The 23,448-nt window shown below is 42.3% G+C and overlaps 2 protein-coding genes across 2 annotated transcripts; one reads left to right on the forward strand and one right to left on the reverse strand.

The window, feature by feature from the left end:
• Positions 1-571: 571 nt before the first annotated feature.
• Positions 572-12,180, reverse strand: LOC139448376 (cilia- and flagella-associated protein 263-like). The gene is made up of 8 exons (XM_071229924.1): positions 12,074-12,180; positions 11,167-11,470; positions 10,507-10,662; positions 7,931-8,011; positions 7,082-7,237; positions 6,286-6,393; positions 5,604-5,759; positions 572-1,935 (listed from the first exon to the last, which is right to left on the reverse strand). The coding sequence occupies exons 1-8, from the start codon at positions 12,178-12,180 to the stop codon at positions 1,852-1,854; spliced, it is 1,152 nt and encodes a 383-aa protein (XP_071086025.1). The 3' UTR covers positions 572-1,851.
• A 2,942-nt stretch (positions 12,181-15,122) lies between these two features.
• LOC139448386 (uncharacterized) lies at positions 15,123-21,534 on the forward strand. The gene is made up of 2 exons (XM_071229933.1): positions 15,123-15,226; positions 18,752-21,534. The coding sequence occupies exon 2, from the start codon at positions 18,772-18,774 to the stop codon at positions 21,421-21,423; it is 2,652 nt and encodes an 883-aa protein (XP_071086034.1). The 5' UTR covers positions 15,123-15,226; positions 18,752-18,771; the 3' UTR covers positions 21,424-21,534.
• Positions 21,535-23,448: the final 1,914 nt, after the last annotated feature.

The raw sequence follows: 23,448 nt of genomic DNA on the forward strand, positions 1-23,448 counted from the left end.
ATCTCCACCCTTCTGTCACATGTTCACTCTTATAATCTCCACCTTTCTCTCCCTGGCAGTTTTGCATCAAAGTATGGATCTCGAGACATTTCGAGTTTAAAACTGACCAAAATGTTATGAAGCCTTATTTCTTTTCCCCATTCTTTTCACATTTTTCTCAAGTCCAGAGAACAAGAAATATGACAACAGCTGCAATGTGCGACGTTGAACAGTCTTTGTTGTTGAAAAGCATTAATGGAATTTGATGACAGTTATCAAACCTGATTTCTGAATGTCAGCTTTTAGCTCTTGATATCTCTCTTCAAATTCCAACCTGACTTGTAAAGCTTATGATTCTAAGAATAAATTGCATTCATTGTGTCTGCAGTCACTGTTCTGTGGTTTTTCAATGGTTTTATTTTTACTTTTTACATTGGCAGTGAGTTGTATTTAATTCACTTTCAGCATTTATTCCAGTCATATCACAAAGGGGCCACCAAGACCGAGTAGGTTTCAGGCATGCCAAGCAATCTCTTCAACATGAACAATAAAACAACAGAAGGCAGCTGAGTGGAAACATTCTGAGTTTATTTACAAGACAGTGGATGTGCACTCGATATAAGTGTTTTAAATGTACAGTCACAGATTCAGTTATGTAACATCAATTGAATGTTCCATGCCTCACTCTTAAAATTATGGACATCAGAACGTCAATGTATTCAAATGCTGCTGCAAAAATAAGAATACAAATAGTTATACACAACACATGTATGAATACATAACATTCAATTTTATTGGAGTGAAGACCTCGTATTCCAGTTTCAGATGACAGATATGACATACATATTAAGTCTCCATAATACTTCCTAGTCAACAGATATGGAATATCATGTCACAGTCTTTGGTAAACAAATGTTAAAAAATTTAGTACATGTTCATAAAGGAAAACAAACTAAATCCATAAGAAAGAGGCTACAATTTTTCTATCTCAGTCAAACATACCAGATGCCTCTTCCCACAAATATTGATTATATAATGAACAATTATAATTGGTTCTCTCTTTATAGTCAATATTGTACCATATTTATGTTATTTACGTTACTTAATGCTGAGGGAAATCACAAATTGAAACTGACATTAAACTTGAACTTCACCAGCAGTCAAGACATACCAGCTGTTTGGTAATTTAGTCAATGATAATATCATGGTATTATCATTCAACATGTAATTGTGAAAATGTGACCAAAGTGTCCTAAAGTCCTACTCTACTGGTTTGCCATATTCTGTAATGAAGAAGATATTTTGATGTTGTAAACTTGTGGCTACATCAAAGAAAGGCAGTAAAGACAACATTCAAGGGTGCCTGTCACATGTGAAAGTCACAATACAGAGGCTTTGGAGTAAAACATTCGCAAAGAACAATTGTTGGCGTACCACTTCAGAGAGATCCATATTCAAATATAAAATGGCATATTACACACACAGGTGTACAGACATACAGAATGTATTTTCAAGCTCTATAGCAAACTATGATGTGTTTGCCATAGTCTAGATAATGGACTTATTTGAATAATGTGTGTATGTATTATTTGGATTAAATACCTCATGATATTTACTTATGAGACCATTAAATATACAATTTAACAATTCTGTCACAAATTCTCATAACTATGTTGAAAATTACTTAAATACATTTAATTGATTTATTAACAAAACCGTTGCTGTTCAGGTGTCTAAGATCCATATCCTACACAAAGACCCCAACAATATACATACCCAGCTTTAGCTCAATATTACGCACACTATAATAAACCACCCCATCATTACCGATACCCAGTCCCCAACCTCCCTGTGACCTCCCCAACGCCTTGTCTACGCTTCAATCATCCTCCATTGTCCATTGAAGGTTCCCATCTGCATCTGTGTCCATGTCTTCCTGTGGGTCTTCAGAGCCATCTGGTGCAAGAAACACACATTTCATCAAGATCAGCTGATTTAAACAATTTAAACTGTTCTCAATTAAAAAGATTTATATAAAGTCATAAATGTCTTTTACCTTGACAAACGAAAAGAGACATGTCTTTTCTGCCCACTATCCCTACCCTTGCAACCTACATCTTTCTCTCAAAGACCTACCCTGAAGTCTCCATTTTTCTCTCCCCGCCGTACCTCTTCCAGCCCTATACTGCAAACTCCACCTTCCTCTCATAGCCCTACCCTGCAGTCTCAACCTTTCACTCCCAGCCCTACCCTGCAAGCTCCACCTTTCACTCCCAGCCCTACCCTGCAAGCTCAACCTTTCACTCCCAGCCCTACCCTGCAAGCTCAACCTTATCACCCAGCCCTACCCTGCAAGCTCAACCTTATCTCCCAGCCTTACCCTGCAAGCTCCACCTTTCTCTCTCAGCCCTACCCTGCATGTTCCACCTTTCTCTCCCAGCCCTACCCTGCAGTCTCCACCCTTCTCTCCCAGCCCTACCCTGCAAGTTCCACCTTTCTCTCCCAGCCCTACCCTGCAAGTTCCACCTTTCTCTCCCAGCCCTACCCTGCAAGTTCAACCTGTCTCTCCCAGCCCTACCCTGCAAGTTCAACCTTTCTCTACCAGCCCTACCCTGCAAGTTCCACCTCTCTCTTCTAGCCCTACCCTGCAAGCTCCACCTTTCTCTCCCAGCCCTACCCTGCGTTCCACCCTTCTCTCTCAGCCCTACCCTGCAAGTTCCACCTTTCTCTCCCAGCCCTACCCTGCAAGTTCAACCTGTCTCTCTCAGCCCTACCCTGCAAGTTCCACCCTTCTCTCCCAGCCCTACCCTGCAAGCTCCACCTTTCTCTCCCAGCCCTACCCTGCAAGTTCCACCTTTCTCTCCCAGCCCTACCCTGCAAGCTCCACCTTTCTCTCTTCTAGCCCTACCCCGCAAACTCCACCTTTCTCTCCCAGACCTACCCTGCAAGTTCAACCCTTCTCTCTCAGCCCTACCCTGCAGTCTCCACCCTTCTCTCCCAGCCCTACCCTGCAAGCTCCACCTTTCTCTCCCAGCCCTACCCTGCAAGCTCCACCTTTCTCTCCCAGCCCTACCCTGCAAGTTCCAACTCTCTCTTCTAGCCCTACCCTGCAAGCTCCACCTTTCTCTCTTCTAGCCCTACCCTGCAAACTCCACCTTTCTCTCTCAGCCCTACCCTGCAAGCTCCACCTTTCTCTCCCAGCCCTACCCTGCAAGTTCCACCTCTCTCTTCTAGCCCTACCCTGCAGTCTCCACCCTTCTCTCCCAGCCCTACCCTGCAAGTTCAACCTCTCTCTTCTAGCCCTACCCTGCAAGTTCCACCTTTCTCTCCCAGCCCTACCCTGCAAGAACCACCTTTATCTCCCAGCCCTACCCTGCAAGCTCCACCCTTCTCTCCCAGCTCTACCCTGCAAGTTCCACCCTTCTCTCCCAGCCCTACCCTGCAAGTTCCACCTTTCTCTCCCAGCCCTACCCTGCAAGCTCCACCTTTCTCTCTCAGCCCTACCCTGCAAGTTCCACCTTTCTCTCTCAGCCCTACCCTGCAAGCTCCACCTTTCTCTCCCAGCCCTACCCTGCAAGCTCCACCTTTCTCTCCCAGCCCTACCCTGCAAGTTCCACCTCTCTCTTCTAGCCCTACCCTGCAAGTTCCACCTTTCTCTCTTCTAGCCCTACCCTGCAAACTCCACCTTTCTCTCTCAGCCCTACCCTGCAAGCTCCACCTTTCTCTCCCAGCCCTACCCTGCAAGTTCCACCTCTCTCTTCTAGCCCTACCCTGCAGTCTCCACCCTTCTCTCCCAGCCCTACCCTGCAAGTTCAACCTCTCTCTTCTAGCCCTACCCTGCAAGTTCCACCTTTCTCTCCCAGCCCTACCCTGCAAGAACCACCTTTATCTCCCAGCCCTACCCTGCAAGCTCCACCCTTCTCTCCCAGCTCTACCCTGCAAGTTCCACCCTTCTCTCCCAGCCCTACCCTGCAAGTTCCACCTTTCTCTCCCAGCCCTACCCTGCAAGCTCCACCTTTCTCTCTCAGCCCTACCCTGCAAGTTCCACCTTTCTCTCTCAGCCCTACCCTGCAAGCTCCACCTTTCTCTCCCAGCCCTACCCTGCAAGCTCCACCTTTCTCTCCCAGCCCTACCCTGCAAGTTCCACCTCTCTCTTCTAGCCCTACCCTGCAAGTTCCACCTTTCTCTCTCAGCCCTACCCTGCAAGTTCAACCTTTCTCTCCCAGCCCTACCCTGCAAGTTCCACCTTTCTCTCTCAGCCCTACCCTGCAAGTTCCACCTTTCTCTCTCAGCCCTACCCTGCAAGTTCCACCTTTCTCTCTCAGCCCTACCCTGCAAGCTCCACCTTTCTCTCCCAGCCCTACCCTGCAAGCTCCACCTTTCTCTCCCAGCCCTACCCTGCAAGTTCCACCTCTCTCTTCTAGCCCTACCCTGCAAGTTCCACCTTTCTCTCTCAGCCCTACCCTGCAAGTTCAACCTTTCTCTCTCAGCCCTACCCTGCAAGTTCCACCTTTCTCTCTCAGCCCTACCCTGCAAGTTCCACCTTTCTCTCTCAGCCCTACCCTGCAAGTTCCACCTTTCTCTCTCAGCCCTACCCTGCAAGCTCCACCTTTCTCTCCCAGCCCTACCCTGCAAGCCCCACCTTTCTCTCCCAGCCCTACCCTGCAAGTTCAACCTCTCTCTTCTAGCCCTACCCTGCAAGTTCCACCTTTCTCTCCCAGCCCTACCCTGCAAGCACCACCTTTCTCTCCCAGCCCTACCCTGCAAGCTCCACCTTTCTCTCCCAGCTCTACCCTGCAAGTTCCACCCTTCTCTCCCAGCCCTACCCTGCAAGTTCCACCTTTCTCTCCCAGCCCTACCCTGCAAGCTCCACCTTTCTCTCTCAGCCCTACCCTGCAAGTTCCACCTTTCTCTCTCAGCCCTACCCTGCAAGCTCCACCTTTATCTCCCAGCCCTACCCTGCAAACTCCACCTTTCTCTCCCAGCCCTACCCTGCAAGTTCCACCTCTCTCTTCTAGCCCTACCCTGCAAGTTCCACCTTTCTCTCCAAGCCCTACCCTGCAAGTTCAACCTTTCTCTCTCAGCCCTACCCTGCAAGCTCCACCTTTCTCTCCCAGCCCTACCCTGCAAGCCCCACCTTTCTCTCCCAGCCCTACCCTGCAAGTTCAACCTCTCTCTTCTAGCCCTACCCTGCAAGTTCCACCTTTCTCTCCCAGCCCTACCCTGCAAGCACCACCTTTCTCTCCCAGCCCTACCCTGCAAGCTCCACCTTTCTCTCCCAGCCCTACCCTGCAAGTTCCACCTCTCTCTTCTAGCCCTACCCTGAAAGTTCAACCTTTCTCTCCAAGCCCTACCCTGCAAGTTCAACCTTTCTCTCTCAGCCCTACCCTGCAAGTTCCACCTTTCTCTCTCAGCCCTACCCTGCAAGTTCCACCTTTCTCTCCCAGCCCTACCCTGCAAGTTCCACCTTTCTCTCTCAGCCCTACCCTGCAAGCTCCACCTTTCTCTCCCAGCCCTACCCTGCAAGCTCCACCTTTCTCTCCCAGCCCTACCCTGCAAGTTCAACCTTTCTCTCTCAGCCCTACCCTGCAAGTTCCACCTTTCTCTCCCAGACCTAGACTCACCTCTGCAATCTCCACTTTTCTCTCCCAACTTTTTACTTTCTTCTGTATCTCATACAGATCTGCTTTTTCTGACACATACTCCATGACTTCTGGCACACGGAAGTCTGCCAACTGCTGACGTAGTTTGCGGTTAATGTTCTCAGCCTTCGCTCGCTCCTAAATATGAAAATATTCGTCAAATATCTATCAATTCCTAAGAAAGAAATAAAATTAAACTATTCAGAGCTACAAATTACGTGCCAGTGTGAAAACACTTTTATGTGAGGGTGAGGCCAGCTTCCTACACCTATGTACAGTTAGTTTTGTTTCTGCCTTCATAGCCACACTTCACGGCCTCCATGATCCAGTGGATAGAGCATGTACTAAAACATGTTACAAGATGCATGTTATGCCTCACGCTTGGCATTAAAGTTATTAAAAGGGGTCTGATCAACTTTAGGGTCGGTATCATGTGTCTGAATGGGGTGTCCAAGTTTAACTATGACATGATATCACAGTGGGCTAGCACTAATAAGGGCATGATTAGTCCATACTAGTAGAAGTAGAGTAGAAGCGCATGCACGCACTGACTGACTGACTGACTTGATGCATCAGACTAACAATCCACATTTACACTTCGCTGATGATAGGTGACAAGTTAGCATTGAGATATTAAAGAATAGTAACTTCTGGCCACCTGTACCTGCTCAACAACCTTGGTCTCAGCATCAATCTTGGACAGCAAGTCATTTCTCGAGGATATCTCTGATCCAAGTCGTTCAGACTCCATTGTGAGTGTATGGAGTTTTTTCTACAATGACAAATACAAATCACTAATTTGCTTCATCATAAAGCACACTCTTTACATAGCACTGACGACCAGCAGCAGCAGCAGCACAGACCATCATTTCATTCCTGAGTATCTCTTCTACCATATTGTTCAGCATATCAACAATATTCCTTCTGTCATTACAGGCTGAAATAATCAAGTCTTGGTCAGCCAAACAAGTGGTTAATATAATGAGTAATGTCCTATGCTACCGGAGTACAATGACATACAATCAAGCAGCTGATCACCCTATCCAATCTGTTGGCCTCTTTCAACATGCTAAAGAGTGCTGGGGACCTATATCTTAACCAAGATCCCAACGGGATACATATCTTATGAGGATACTATTATTGATGCTTAGCTCATATCACAGACTTCAACACACAATCACAACAGTATATTCCCTTTTCTCCAGCTCATACACATTTAGCATCAAGTTTGCTTGCCTACTGGTTTGTTAAATTGCTGTTTTACATTTAACAGTACAAATACACAGCATGAGTGAGTGAGTATGGTTTTACGCTGCTTCAGCAATATTCCAGCAATATCACGGCGGAGGACACCAGAAATTAGCTTCACACATTGTACCCATGTGGTGAATCGAACCCAGGTCTTCCCTTAAACCACTAGGCTACCCCTCCGCCTCTACACAGCATGACTGCCCTCGTACCTTGTATGAGTTGAGGACCTGCAGTGTGTTCCCAGCCATCAGCTTGAGACGGAGCAGGTCCTGGTTCCGTTCATCTATCTTCTCCAGGTACTGCTGGTTCTCGATTTTCAGCTGGTTGAAGTCCACCTCATGCAGCACCTCTCCCATCTCCTCTTTCTACAACACAGACGCTGAACACATATAGACACATCAACACAGAGACATAAACATGACTTGTGGTAAACACAACAATCTGAGAACACATACAGGTGGACAACTCACCTTTCTACAACACAGACGCTGTACACATATAGACACATCAACACAGAAACATAAACATGACTTGTGGTAAACAACAATCTTAGAACACATACAGGTGGACAACTCACCTTTCTACCACACAGACGCTGTACACATATAGACACATCAACACAGAGACATAAACATGACTTGTGGTAAACACAACAATCTTAGAACACATACAGGTGGACAACTCACCTTTCTACAACACTGACGCTGTACACATATAGACACATCAACACAGAAACATAAACATGACTTGTGGTAAACACAACAATCTGAGAACACATACAGGTGGACAACATACTTTTAACAACACAGATGCTGAACACCTACAGACACATACAAATGTTGAACACCTACGGTACATAAGCTCTCATAATCATCCTTGTGTTAAGAGGTTAGCAAACCCTATAACTCCCAATAACTATAACTACAATACAGGCATAACGACATTTCAGTTAAAAGTACAAACATTAGAACTCTGTAATATGCTTAAGAATGTTAAGACTGGAATCCATTGTGTGTGGGAAGACAATGAAGGTCAGTGATGTTATGAACCATACTAACCTGTTTCAGCTGAAGATGAAGCTTTTTCTTCTGTACTTTCAGTGTGGAATTTTTCAGTCTCAACTTTTCAATAAGTGTGTCCTGGAAGCAAAACACAAACATATATACTCCAACTATGCCAGAATATTGTCTAACAAACAATTCAGACAAAGTGGTAGAGGAACAAATTATAGAATTCAGTCATTTTCGATTCTCTATGTATAAGAAAATTGGCACTCAGAACAGGTTACACTGTTTACATGACTAATGACAAAAGCATATGTTAGTCACTTGAGAGATCAAGCTTGCTTAGATAAGCTTATACTGATGAATGTTATAAGAGGAAGAAGCAAAGATTATTCAACTTATTTATAAGTCACTGTAGTATTCACACTAGACCTGACTCTTTTTCAATGTTTCACTGAATTGTAAATTTTACACTAATTTGATTAAATTTGATATCTATATACTTATCCTATCTCACACTTTGTTTGATTATTGTTTAACGCCGCACTCAGCAATATTCCAGCTATATGACAGCGGTCTGTAAATAATCGAATCTGGACAGGACAATCCAGTGATTGACATCATTAGCATCAAGTCTACGCAATTGGGATACGATGACATGCTTAAACGATGTCAGCGAGCCTGACCACCCGATCCTGTTAGCCGCCTCTTACGACAAGCAGAGTTGACTCTTATGACAAGCATGCGTTGCTGTACACCTATTCTTACCCCGATCTTTACGGGTGGGCATTTAGCGTGTGAGACATAAGTATGAAAATATACAATTTAATGTAAAAATTAACCTATCTCACACTATGTTTTAATCCAATGGTTAGCCGGTGGGGCCCAGAAACACGAGGAAGCAGGAACTAAACACTAAAACAGTGATACAAACAATAAGCTATAACACTGTCTAGTGTCATAATAGACAAGATCTTGTGAGTGGGTAAAAAATACCTTAACATGCAAAATGACCCCTTTAAGCTAGTCAGGATACAGCGGGTAACAATGTTGATTGGCATAACGACCAGGTGATGCATAAGGGTAGATGTGCATGTGGCAATATCGATCCATGGGAGGAGGGTATCGATCCCAGCTGTGATGACGATCCCTGTAATCGCAATTGCAATCCATAGACGACCGTCGATAGTTAGGTCACTGTGAGTCCGAGTTGAAGGAGCGGGAATGATCTTGACATTGATGGTGATCCGAATGGTTAGTAGAAGGAAGGCGATACTGTCCCGATGATCGATTCAAAGAATCTGTGTAATAATCCTTCTTAGAAGGAAGGCGATCATCTTCTTGGGATGGATCATTCTGGGACTTATCAGTTGCTTTGTTGTTAGCTTCATCTGTAGAACGGCGATCCTGAGAATGTTGATCAATGGCCGGTTGTTCCTCAGAATGGCAATTCTTCGATGAACGCCTGTTCGTTGAGAACTTGAACATCAAGTGGAGGAGCAAGGGATAAGCGACTCTCTGCTGATGGTTGTGGAGTGCCAAGAGGGTCGACAGTAAGGAAATTCATATCTGGCGTGGACATGCTGTCCTAGTCATGACTGTGTGGACTTCCGTGGCAGCAGGCTGAACCAATGTAGGTGTGGAAACAGGTGCACGGGGGATAGACAACTGTTTCATTTTGGTGGGAACATCTTCATGAAGGAAGCTGTCTGAAACATCATCGTCTTCTACTGATAGTGGGGGTATGGTAGACGAATGAGGTGGCTTGATGACCCTTACAGAAGAGGGGACAGCTGGTTTGGTTACATGCGTGGGTTTCTTGAAGGCCTGTGTTCTGCAGCCATGAATTTCGATCGGCGATCGGCAGTCGACATTACATTTTTTACATTTATGTATGTATGTGCGGAAATCTTCCTCAGAGTGTTGGAGCATTGAGAACATATGTGGTCCAGTTTGCAAAGGCTGTGACAGTCACAACAAAGATTGGCTGTGGAATAAGTATGGCTGCAAATTCTACAGCCAAGCAACACTTCTTATGATCCGTTCCCATACTCTTCAAATAATATTGTAGATGTTGAAACGATTGTGAGGAAGCTCTCATAAAAAAAAGCAAAAAGGTTTTCTCTAGTGTTCAATACACGTCCATCCCCGACACACAAACACACACACAGTGAGTGAGTGAGTTAGTGAGATGGGTTTTACGCCGGCTATTAGCAATATTTCAGCCATATCACGGCAGAGGACACCAAAAATGGGCTTCACATATTGTACCCATGTGTACCATGGATTCGAACGTGACATTTGGCGCTTTAACCACTAGGCTACCCGACCGCCCCTCTCACACACACACACACACACACACACACACACACACACACACACACACACACACTGATGATTAGAAGGAAAATGATGAGGCAGAGCTAGTCAGGTGATCAAGTTGTATCACATGGACAGGATTACAGTGTGAGACTCATTTGTTTAGGTGGTGACCATGGTGTTGCTGGGATGTGTTTAGGTGAAATGTTTTTAGAAACTGGAAGAAGGAAGAAATGCATAGTGTGAGATAGGATAGGTATAAAAATTTGGAACTTTGACAAGAAACCAACAACAGTTGTGAAAATACTTACTCTTGCTCTGAGTTTATCTTCAAAATAGCGGATGACCTTCTCAGCGATGACTTTAGTTGTCCTCTGGTTCACTGCACCCTTGACAATATCTCGGTCAAACTCATACGAGTCTTTCTTCATCTCTGCTAAACGCATGTCAGCCTCCTCCATTATTGCCTTCAAGGATGACACAGTTCACACAATTAGAAATTACATCAAGACATTCACTTAAAAAGCAAATTAATCTCATTGTCATGAATTACCCCCCAAAGTCATAAAGAACTAGGAAAACTTCACAATCTCCTTAGCAATGACCATAACAATAATACATACTGTTGACAAAGTGTTAAAAGTATGAAATTTCATTTTGCCTGAATACCCTTGATCATGATAACACAATGTATCAGCGTTAGAAATTGGCACTAGTCCTTTTGTCCTTACCAAACTTCCCAACAGTAAAAGTATCCTAAGGAATAGTAGAAATTGGCACGTTTTAAGGGTTTTGCTATATGTTATCATTATAGGGACTAGTGGACAAAAACTGTTAGTTTCTAACCTTGTGTATTATTAGTATATGTGAGTTAACTGGACAAAAATAAAATACAAGACTTGCTATCAATAGTTTAATACAGTTAAACTTTTATATTTCTATTTCTAGTGTGTTCATCTGATATAACACACCTTGTAAGTGTCCATGATTTTCTCAGAGTCTTCTTTCAGTTTCTCTATTTCCTCTCGTAACTCTTCTATTTCTCTCTGAGCAATATCACATTTCTGTTCAGCAGTAAGTTTGAGGGACTTGTCTAAGTTGCTACTGCGGGACTTGGACCGCTTTCGTCCCACGCCTCGCATTTCCTGTGTTGACTGAGACTGAAGTGCTCCCATGGTTGGTTGGACCACCACACCAGGAACATCCTTTGGCTCAACACGCTTGAGAAATTTCTCAAACATTTGTGTTTCTGCAGCGAGGACCTCATTTGCCCGTCTGGAATGTTATAGATGAAAATTAAAAAGAAGGGTTATGACAATCATTCATAGTTTCCATTTTAGGCCTTTCCACAACTTCAGTATCACAATCCTCACATGTCACTGACCTATATAATCTGTTCTTCCTAGATAAAACGAAAAGAAATATGATTATCCCATTAAACCTTTTTGCCAACAGGGAAACTTGGAAATATTGACACTATTATATTGATGAAAATTATAAGACATGTTCATATGCCTGAGAACTGGCTTAACACTATGCTTATAGATTTATAACAGAAATCAACTCACACATTTTTCACTAGAGAGTAATTGTAATTCAAGTTGTAAACTAACCCTAATCATCGAATATGTTGTGTTGATATTCACAGCATTGATCGACATACATATTATATATTCATTATTAAAATTAGATCAATTCCATATCTATATATTATTATCATGTTGCAGATTCCCTTTGATATAAACAATATTTGGTGCCCAATATTTAAATATTGATGACCGCAAAGAAACATTATGTGTGATATTCGATTTCGAGATGAAACACTAAGTTTACAAACATTTTTACCAAAACTTTGAAAAAACATAATAGTGCACATACAGTGTCTCCTCAACGAGTTGAAATAACTGTTCATCTGTGAGATCTTGAAGGGGATCTTCAGCAGTATCATTGCTGGTGTCAACACTCATCGTCTCCGATTCCGCCATTTTGACTTGAATGACGCGTTGCTATAGTGAACATCCGGGACATTTGTCATTGAAAACATAAACGTTTTACAATCCCATTTAGTTGTCTTTCGCTTTAGTCTTTATAATATTGTTATTGTAAAAACTGTTATTGTAATGGCGTTGTAATATAATAGTGAGGTAAATCTGAACAATCACTGATTTACTACAATTTTATATGATGTAAGCGGCAGTTGTTATTCGGGAGAATTCGGCATCACTCGCCTCGCCGATGTCGAGATCTTGTTTAGAAAATGGGGATATTTTGCTGGTTTTGTCAAAGCACATGTTTGTCACCACTTTGCTAGTTAAGTAGACATTTCGACTTGTTGATAAATGTTGTAATAGCTAAAACCATTAGACAAATAATTTAAAGAAAGAAGAAAACAGTACGATAAATGTATAATTGGATTCATTTAGATTTCATTGCAAGGTGATACCATTCTTCAGAAATTTGTTGCACTTTTAAAGGAAAACTTTCAGTCGTCTAGCTGTCGCCATTTTAATTAGCCCGCGTAATCACCAGAAGCCAATAAAAAAAACTGGGCTTCTGACCAGCAAGGGGCCAACTGGAAAACCTTGTTGACAGCCAGGGGTATTCCTCTTGAATCCTCACATTGGAGTGGATGATGCTTACTATAACTTTTACCTTGCAATTCCATCTGCTTGTGTAAATGTGTATGTACAATTATGTAGTTTGGTATACAGAAAATACGTGTACGTATTATTTTTGTAACTATGAAATTCAGTTAATTTACAAGACAACGACTGCAAAATATCTCAATAGAGCCGATGTAAAAACTACATACTTTGTTCAAAGGATTAGCGGTAAAAACGTTGATTGTTATCTAACTCTTTGGGTTTTGTTTAAAGAACCGTGGACATCATGAACATAGTTGTCACGTGTGCTATCTCAGCTGACCAATGAGACTTGACACCTGTGTGAAATATCTGAAACAAATTTACGTGGCCAGATGGGAAACGACACGGGTCATAATATCCCGAAACGCTATATATTAGTTTAAAATATTAGATTGTTATACAAAGACACGTACGTGCCATCGGACAAGTTACTTTGTACAGCTTCCGATATAGAGATATTGTTCCTCCTTGTGGATATCCGCGGATACATTCCTCGAACAAGGCAACTGCCTGATTATAAATAGAACTTTTGTCGGTTGTAATTATAATATTTGCATTTCGTTTTCAATCATTTGATGTATAGCAAGAACGCGGGAGGCCTCAACGGTGACTGATCAAATTGTTCCATACGTAAAACATATATCAGGCAACAGCAATCATTCCAAAACTATTCGATGTTGGCATATCTTATATCTGATAAAATATTAGTTTCAGATACTAGTCATTCAATGAATGCACCAGAATACTTTGAAGTTATATTTATTGCGATTCACTGATAGATTGTTAAAACTGTGTATACAGCTTAGTGTTATTTTCCGGCTTTGTTTACGAGAAAATACACACGTAGTCTTTATTTCTGCATATAAAACAATGTCTAGCAGAACAGAAAAAATACAATTTAAATGGTAAATCATCATGTTAAGAGATAAATTATCTGAATTTCACATTTTTATTTTTTTATTACTTTTTTTTATTTGTTCCATTTCATTTTGATCAAGTTTGTTATGACCTGTTCGTTTATCTGAATTCTCTGAAGGGATACTATGCATTTTCTATTTACGATGTTGACCGATACCTTCGCCCTTTCAAGTCATGCATGCACTAACAAACAACAAAAGACATGTCAGTTTGACTGCAGCTCTTTATTGTATACCAATGTTATGATATACAGCTTCTCATTTTTCGATGCTCCGATAGGTGTCGCTTCATCGAACGTGTCTAGGTGAAATTGAGTTTAACGCGTCTAAGATTATTGCACTTACATAGCGACGTGCATGCTTTTGTGTGTGTTTGTGTGTATGTGTGTGTGTGTGTGTGTGTGTGTGTGTGTGTGTGCTAGTCAGGACTGCTGCCGAGTGTATAGTGCCAGCCGACTGAGATACCAAGCCGCAGTTTAATATGAATACCCAACTCAGACACCATCTTTTAACGTCTTTTGGTATGACGCGGCCGTTGATCGAACCCTGGACCTTCCGATCTCCGGACGTACGTTCTACCACTAGACCACGGAGGCGGTCTGAACCAGTTGAAGTTATAGTCCATAATAAGAAAATAATGAATCAGCGAAGAAAATAAACTTGGAGTGTTGTTTCTCTTTTATAGTCTGACCGCCACCGTGGTCTAGTGGTCTTTGCATAAAGGAAATATGCGTTCATTTAATTTGCAGCGTGTCTTAACATTGCACAAATACGTTTGAGTTGCAAAGATTAAGCATAAAAAATAATTCACTGAGTACTCAGTCACTTTCAGATGCATTTACTCTTTTGATATGCCTGATTATTTATGCATTAGCGGAAACAAATGCGAATCCGGAGAGGTGTGGCATCACACACACACACACCACCACCACCACCACCACCACACCCTCTTTTTCGTTTTTGGGAGCTCACACAACTTACATTTGAAAGTTACAAATGTGATCGGGTACTCTAGTAAACTGTAAAGGTCTTAAACACTGTACATGCCACATAACCATTGTCGAGTGCAAACTTTTAACGTCTTAGAGTATGGCCGCCGGCAAGGGGATCTAACCACCAATCGTGTTTAATAATGTTATATGGTTTGGATTGGCAAATGTTGTCTATGTTGAATAATAGTATAACAGTGTTTGTTTTCCGTATACATACCGGCGAATAATACACATAGTGCCGTTTTTGTCATACACAATGGGTGCCGTTTTGACATGATTCCGTTTCAGCCTGATCCCATATACACTCGTGACCCTCGCCAACAAGGTTTGACATGTGAATGCTGTTACGTCACTGCTCATGCACGTATATCGACTGGGGCCTTCCTGCCGTGTTCAGTGACTGCAGCAGTTACCGTCTCCTAATTGTGTGTGCGCATCAGGGATCTTCACTATTCACTTTTACAGGCAATTCTTTGTGTGAGTACTAAGCTAAAAAAACTAATTTAGCATACTCGAAGGCAATATTTCGTTTTTCATCAATATATGGTGTGTATATTTATTATGTGAACGACACTGGCATTTTTTTAATTTCGTTTTGACTCGTGACGTATTTTCTACTTTCGCTTTGATGCATGACGTCATTTCGACTTCGCTACGACCTGTTTATTCAAGGCTGTTTCCAATTTATATTCTAGAGACCAAAACAAATTATTTGTTTGTTTTTCGGAATAAACCATTTCCCTTTCATTTTTTTCAGGAAAAGGAACGTGTTACTATGGGTTTTTTCGTTTCCTACTGTGCCTGGTAAAACTGCTTGGCGACAATACGCCTACGTCATAAAGGTCACATGAAGCAAAACAAATCTAAACATTAGAAACATATATTTTCAAAATATGTCTTAGTCGATAATTTGGTTGGAGAAAAAAAGACAGCTCATAATTTTGTGTAAATAAAATACTCAGCCTCCATCTGCTTCAAAAAAATAACTCAGCACCATTAAAGAGTCTCGCCACAATATGGCCATCCTCGTCATTACAGTGAGTGAGTGAGTGAGTCAATGTTGTTTTAAGCTGCATCAGCAATATTCCAGCTATTCGCTGCTAGAAAAACAATATCAATTTCCTTTAGTCAACATTATTTAAAAGTGATGACAACGATCACTAAATCTTCAGTCCATTATCACAGTAAACAGTAAAAACTGACATTCAAAATTTAAAATCTATATCTTTTCATACAGTTTAATTCCTTTCAAATAGGCTAAAACTACGTGGTTAGAAACGGTATTGAAAAGTTCAGAAATCGTTTGAACTGTGTAAAAACGTTGACGAATAAGTGCGAAATCCACACATTCCAACAAAAGGTGCTTGATAGTCAAAGGACTATGGCAAGGTATACATTGAGGGGGATCTTCTCCCTTCAATACAAAGGAATCAGTCAAATGATTTTGTCCAATATGACACCTTCATCCTGATGACATAATCCAGTAAGGGCATGATTTCCGATCAAGCGTTGTATGGCATGAAGCTTATTCAATACTTGTTTATTCCAGTTTTGCTGCCACATATGGCCAACATATTAGCAAATAGCTGGTTTTAGGTCAGTATATGGAAAATTACCTCTCGATAGCAGCTTTAGCTGCAGAATCTGCTTAAGAATTTGCTTTGATGTCAACATGACTGGGAAGCCAAGAAAAGATGATGTCATTGTCAGCCACAGACAAATTAAAATGATATTTCAAAATTTCAACCAAAAGGTGATGGTAAGTTTTGCGGTTCTTGATTGCCAGTAAGCAGGATAAACTATCAGAAAAAAATGATAAAACTTCTCTCCTTTGGACGTTCAATAAGTTGCATGGCTAAAAGTAAAAGCCTGGCTAAAAGCCTTAGCCTCTGCCGTTAAAATGGAACTTCCACCAGTTAATCGTAACGATAGAGTACCATCATGTGTAACAGCTGCAGCTGACACCTTATCACTATGTTTGGACAGCAAGCAATATACAGGGCATACAAGCATATATACTGATGGGTCATCAATACAGAATAATTCGTTAGCAAAGCCATAATCTTTGACAGAGAGACCTGACCATGAGAGACAGTATGCCTGTAACGCTAATTTATTAAAAATCATTCAAATCTTCCATTTCAAAAGGCCATAACAGTTGTTGACTGTGACAGGGAATGTGCCAATTAAACATCATATACCCTTACTTGGAAACTGACGAGCAAAAGAAACGTTACCAATCAACATTGTTTGTTCCTGAAAACAGAGCAGGAAGATACTTGTATGGTCAAAAGACAAGAATTAACAACATCATTCTAAGTTACGCCATGAGAATCAAGTTGGCCTAAAATGTACCCTATTGCAATTTGAGATGCGTCAGTTGTGAGGATGAAGGGTTTGTTTGGTCGGGATATGCAAGGTTGCTGTTGTAAGGGCTTGCTTTAACTTTTCGAATGCCAGTTGGCAATTGTTGAAGAATTCGAAAGACTCATCTTTTTTAAGAAGTTGTATAGAGGAAAGGCAATGCCAGAAAGGTTTGCTACAAATTTGTGATAATACGAGACCAAATCTAAGAAATGACACACGTCATGGACATTTTTATAGGGTGGGATCAGTGTGACTGAATCTATATTTGAATGACCGACCTGGATGCCATCTTTGCTGAAGATATGTCCTAAGTAGGTGACTAGTTGTGTCGCAAATGTACATTTTGCTTGGTTTTAAAGTGAGTCCTGCTTCTTTGATCTTTTGGAATACTGCCTTGAGGTAATTCAAATGTTCCAAAAACGTTTCAGAAAATATAATGTCGTCTACATATATTAGTATGTAACGCCAATACATTTCTTTATTGCCTCTGGAATGGTTTGCAGAAATGCCATAGGAGCATTTTTGAGTCCGAAAGGGAGGAAATTCCATCCAAAATCACTATCAGGTGTAATTTAGGCCGACTTGTGTTTTGCATCTTGATGGAGTGGTATTTGCACAATCCAGCACACTAAAGATATTGGCAGAGGTGGTAGTGGGGAAAATATAATCTATAATCTACGGGGAAAAAGGAAGAGCTGTCACGTTTTTTAACCATTACAATGAGAGAGTGTCATTCATAAGAACTGGGCTGAATGATATTGGCTTCAAACATTTCTTGCACCTGTCTGGAACATTATTTGTTAATGGGTGCGTTTCATATATAAAAAGGGAGTCTAATGGGTCTGGTGTCTCCTGTTTCTATTTTTGTGTTGATGTAAGTGAGAGTGTCCTAATTCTGACCAATCTGAGACAAAACTTGATCTTTGTGATTGGAGAAATGCATTTTATTGAATACTTGGACTTTTAATATTTTTAAAATACTTTTGAGGACAACAGTCAGGGGTATTATTATGGTGCATGGCTAGCCATGGCCGCATCCTCACCAACGATGTTGACGATGAAGTATTGCCTGTCTAAAGTATATCCAGTGTGCCTATAACGAACCATCAGCCCGGTGACTGTCATTTGGCTACAGCCCAAACTCCTTGCAATGTGGTCAAACATTGCTTCTTGATGTATCACACCAATGGCTTGTTTTTTCACTACCATTAATCTAAGCATGATATTTGTCACTGTCCAACGGTTTGGGTGTGACCAGTACATCGTTCCTTTTATATCCATATCTTTGTAGGCTAGCATGCTGCAAGAGCAGCAAAAGATTTACTTCAAACTCAAGTTTCACTGATTTCGGTAATGTAGCACGTGCATTACTCAGCAAACTGTTGTAGTTCAGTTTGGGCGATTGATTCCTCCAGTTGATGTGAGTACAAATATGCCAAGTTGATTGGGTATTGCTACACCATAACGCATATAATGGTGTCCTGCTTTGTTTCTTTTACTAGTTGGACCGACTGCCAGATGGAAAAAAAACTGTGTCAAAACAACATATACTAATTATAACCATCATATTCTCTGGAATATCAACCAATCAAATGTTACAATTGATGTATTTGAAGTGTATTTTTCTGTTGAAAGGAACTGGACATACCATTGATATGGCTGGACCAGTGGACCCTCGCCTGAAGGATAGTCTGAGTGAAGTCCCCCACGCTCTTCAACTCGACTACATCATTAACATCAAAAAGGCAAAATGTGTCTGCATATTGGACCGCATCCAGTCAGAACGATTACTGCCATGTGGGTTTGAAGAAGAACAAGTCAGACGAGATAATTTCTTATCATTACTTCATTTCCACACAAATCAAAAAGAGAAAGCTTCAGAAATAAATTCTAGAGTTTGTGAAAATGTCCCAACTAATATAACAGCATTAGTGAATAAAGTCGTAATGAAAATGGCGACTGGACATGAGCATGCCTCCCAAGAAGCCGTCAGAGAGCTGGATAAATTGAGAGGAAGAGATGACTACAAACAGTTACTAGCTGTAGCCACAGCAGAGCAGGCATACTGCATGTCTCGCATAGGGCCTCACCTCTATGTCCAAGCAATTGATCTTTTTGAAAATGCCATTAATGAATGTCCTGACCAGTACCTGTGGAAATTCGGTTGTGCGTTAACTTGCAGAAGATGCTTAGGGATGCCTAAATGTATTGAGAACATGACACCAGAAAGAGTTAAAGTGTTTTGTGAAAGAGCTGTACGATATCTTTCGGAAATTACTATTAACTGCAAGAAGCAACTTCTGATTGCAAAAGCGTTTGTGGAGTTGGGTGACCTGTACCTCTTACTTGAGAAGCCTTCTTACCCTTTAACTCAGCAGATTGTTGACCAAGTCAATATAGAAGGTCTATCATTGACTGCAGAGCAATGCCTTGATATAGCCCTTGAAACAGTCAATGAGGCCTCTCTAGAAGATGAGATCGTTCTTGGAAGATGTGGCAAACTTCTGCTTTTTGCCAGACACCCCTCTCAATATTCTCACACTTTACAAAAATGTTTAGAGTTACTAAAGAAGGCATATGCAATCCGACCAAATTCATTCATTTGTGATCATCTAGCAAAGATATTACTCAAATTGGCAGAACAAGATTTTGGTGGAAGCGGACGTGGATGTGGACGCGGACGTGGACGTGGACGCGGCCGTGGACGCGGACGTGCAGGTGGTCGTGAGAGGGGCCATCGTGGATGTAGACAGAGTGGGAATCACACAGGAGGCAGTGAAATGCCATACAGAGATGTACATTATAGAAACTTGGATACCTATAGAGGTGGTTACATTGGGGAACATCAGGGGGCACTTTTTGCTAATTCATCACTAAATGCACAAGCTGCAGCATTTGTCCCGGAAATGCAAGGGAGCAGTGATCAACAGCTCATGTCTGACAGAGCCACAACTGATCTGACTTCTGAGATTGCACAACTCTCATTACACAACAACCATTCACCACGAAACCACACGCGAAGAGGAGGGTCTCCTAGGAAGCTTTCGAAATTACTAAATTCTCCAAAACATGTAAAAAAATACCCTAGTCACCGATATCTTACCGAGGCTGTGCGCTATCTTCAAGAATCAATTGCTATGACGAAAGAATGCAATCACACCGCCATCTATGACTTAGGATTAAACTATAGGCGACTTGATCAGGTGGAAACTGCAGTAGAGCAGTTTCGCAAGATCATCTCTGATCCCAATGCTTCACCTTATTCCAAGAGTACTGCCTATGAACAGATTGGCTTTTGTCTGTTGGAGATGAGTAAAGGAAGTCAATATAGTGACGTGGAGAAACTGAACTTCAGAGAGGAGAGCAAGATAATGATGACACGATGCATAGAACAGACAGCCCTTCTTGTTGCTCGGATTCCCACAATGGGAAAAGAGGATTTCAACTCATGGCAAGCACTGCCTACTTTGAAACAGCTTCTCACGAACGAGCCCAACAAGACTGAGAGTATCCAGGAAATAGCTAGAATGTGTGCATTAGTTGGTGACCACAGAGATTCCATAGATTTCTATAAAAAGCTGCTGCTATTGAAACCAGGTGAACCTACTTTGCTTTCTGCAGTCATTAAACAATACATGTGTTTACGTGATTTTCACAATGCCCGGTCATGTCTTCAACTTCTGTTGTGTACATGTGAAGGACGACAGATGGCCGACAAAGAACAATATTTGGTTTACCAAGTTTATCTTGGGATTGCTAAACATCTTCTTGACTCAGAGTCAACTCCTACAAGCAAAGATGATATAAGGTCCTGTTTTCAGAGTGCTTTCATACACAGACATGGGCGCACTTCCGGTGAGGATGACGAGGGCTGGGACGTCTTTGTACTGGATGACCCCGGACAGACAGATGCTGAGGCAGCAGCCATCAAGTCATGGTTTGGGGGAACGTGTGGCTTGTCTGTAACTCGAAACACTGATGACGTTCTTGGCTATGAACTTGAACTCATCGCGGAACTAAATGCAGTGAAAAAATGCAAATGTTTGGTTGTCCTGTTGGGCAAAGAGACTGCTACCAAACGACTAGAGACTCTTGTTGCTATCTCCCGCACTTGTGGCGGCTTGGATGTGATAGTTCCCGTACTGACCTGGCCAAGAACAGTTTTGCCGATCTTGGAAGACAAACGTCCAGTAGAGCTATCACCAGACTTTCTGACATGTCAACGTTCTCAACAACTCATGAATATGTTTTTATCTATTCTAAAGCTGGATTATACCAAATTTGCATGGTTGGATGAAAACAATTAAACATTGAAAAACAATAAACCCATTTGCAATGACATTTATCTACAGTATCCTGATTTTATCAATGTGTATAGTTTTCGCGCGCACAATTTGCAGCTTTGTGTTCGGTGTTGATGGTAGACGCATAAGATCGAAAGATGCTTGAGCTGTCAAAAGATGACTGTAGACTGAGCTGTCAACGAGTGTCTGTGGATATCACTGCCAATATATGTCTGTGAATCAAGCAGCAAACAGGTGTCTATGGATATGGCTGCCAAACAGGTGTCTGAAATCGGGTTGCCACAATCTGACTGTAGATGGGACTGCCAATAGGTCTCTTTGGATCGGCCTACCAACATGTGTCTTTGAATCAGGAAGCCAGTGGGCGTGTGGGGATATGGCTGCCTGCAGGTGTCTGTGGATCAGGAAGCCAGTGGGCGTGTGGGGATATGGCTGCCTGCAGGTGTCTGTGGATCAGGAAGCCAGTGGGCGTGTGGGGATATGGCTGCCTGCAGGTGTCTGTGGATCAGGAAGCCAGTGGGCGTGTGGGGATATGGCTGCCTACAGGTGTCTGTGGATCAGGAAGCCAGTGGGCGTGTGGGGATATGGCTGCCTGCAGGTGTCTGTGAATGAGGAAGCCAGTGGGCGTGTGGGGATATGGCTGCCTGCAGGTGTCTGTGGATCAGGAAGCCAGTGGGCGTGTGGGGATATGGCTGCCTGCAGGTGTCTGTGAATCAGGAACACAGTGGGCGTGTGGGGATATGGCTGCCTGCAGGTGTCTGTGAATCAGGATGCCAGTGGGCGTGTGGGGATATGGCTGCCTGCAGGTGTCTGTGGATCAGGAAGACAGTGGGCGTGTGGGGATATAGCTGCCTGCAGGTGTCTGTGAATCAGGAAGCCAGTGGGCGTGTGGGGATATGGCTGCCTGCAGGTGTCTGTGAATGAGGAAGCCAGTGGGCGTATGGGGATATGGCTGCCTGCAGGTGTCTGTGGATCAGGAACACAGTGGACGTGTGGGGATATGGCTGCCTGCAGGTGTCTGTGGATCGGGCGGAATGGACTATAAAAGTCATCTTTCGTTCTTCTCAGGGAAATGCGGCACAGTGAGTGGGCTAGTAAATGAAATGTTGACACATTTTGCATAAAGCTATGGTCATTCACTCATAGGGATGAAACGGTAGCCGGGTACTGGAGTATGATTAGGGTAGAGCCACTCCTCGAGTACTCGTGAGCGTTATCTCCCTTGGCATACATGTGTTATGCCATTTGAGAGATATGACGTATGGTCATATTGTAAAGTGTCTGAGGACAAATTAAAACCGGTATGTTCGCTTTGAAACCATCGCCAAATGCAAAACAATCGACTCAAAACAATCTTCACCAAGAAGGTCACCTAGAGAACACGACACAGGAGTGACGGTAATAAATGCCCGTGTTTCATTATTCAACTAAAGGACCTTATCATACCAGCTGTAGTAACTATATAAGCATACATAATGTCATTCTATGGTCGAAATGTGTTTGAAAGTACCGGGAATATGAATTTGAATTTGTAAAAGGTAAATTAAATCTAATATATAATTGTAATTGAAGTGAATTGTAATGTTAGTATTATTTAGATCTAGGCCGTATATGTCTTTTCACAGCCATACGACTATGCATAATGTGTGCTTATACTTGATGCTTATGTATGGTTTAAAAACTCCCATCAGGGCTACCTTCACCAGTGGGATTATCAAATGACCTTCAAGTGGATATGTCACTGTGACATGCCAATATATAAACAACACATGGAAAGTTTGCAATGTGGTCCCTGCTGAGATCACTTTTAAATATTTCTATAGTTTTAAACTTTCAGGAAAGTAGGTTTTTCTTCTTGTGTATTTGCATCCCCCTAACACCCTAGATGTCTTTCTTGCTCCCGACCTCGAGCCCCGACGCCTTTAGGAGTATTTGTTTTTGTATTCGAACCCACGATCATAGGTTTCTGGGGTGCTGAAGGGATGCAACTTCACAGCGATTTGCGGCGCCATTCGATGACTGGGCCAG

This window comes from Haliotis cracherodii, unplaced genomic scaffold (assembly GCF_022045235.1).
Source record: "Haliotis cracherodii isolate W230 unplaced genomic scaffold, xgHalCrac1.p SCAF_10, whole genome shotgun sequence".
NCBI classification, from domain to species: Eukaryota; Metazoa; Mollusca; class Gastropoda; order Lepetellida; family Haliotidae; genus Haliotis; species Haliotis cracherodii.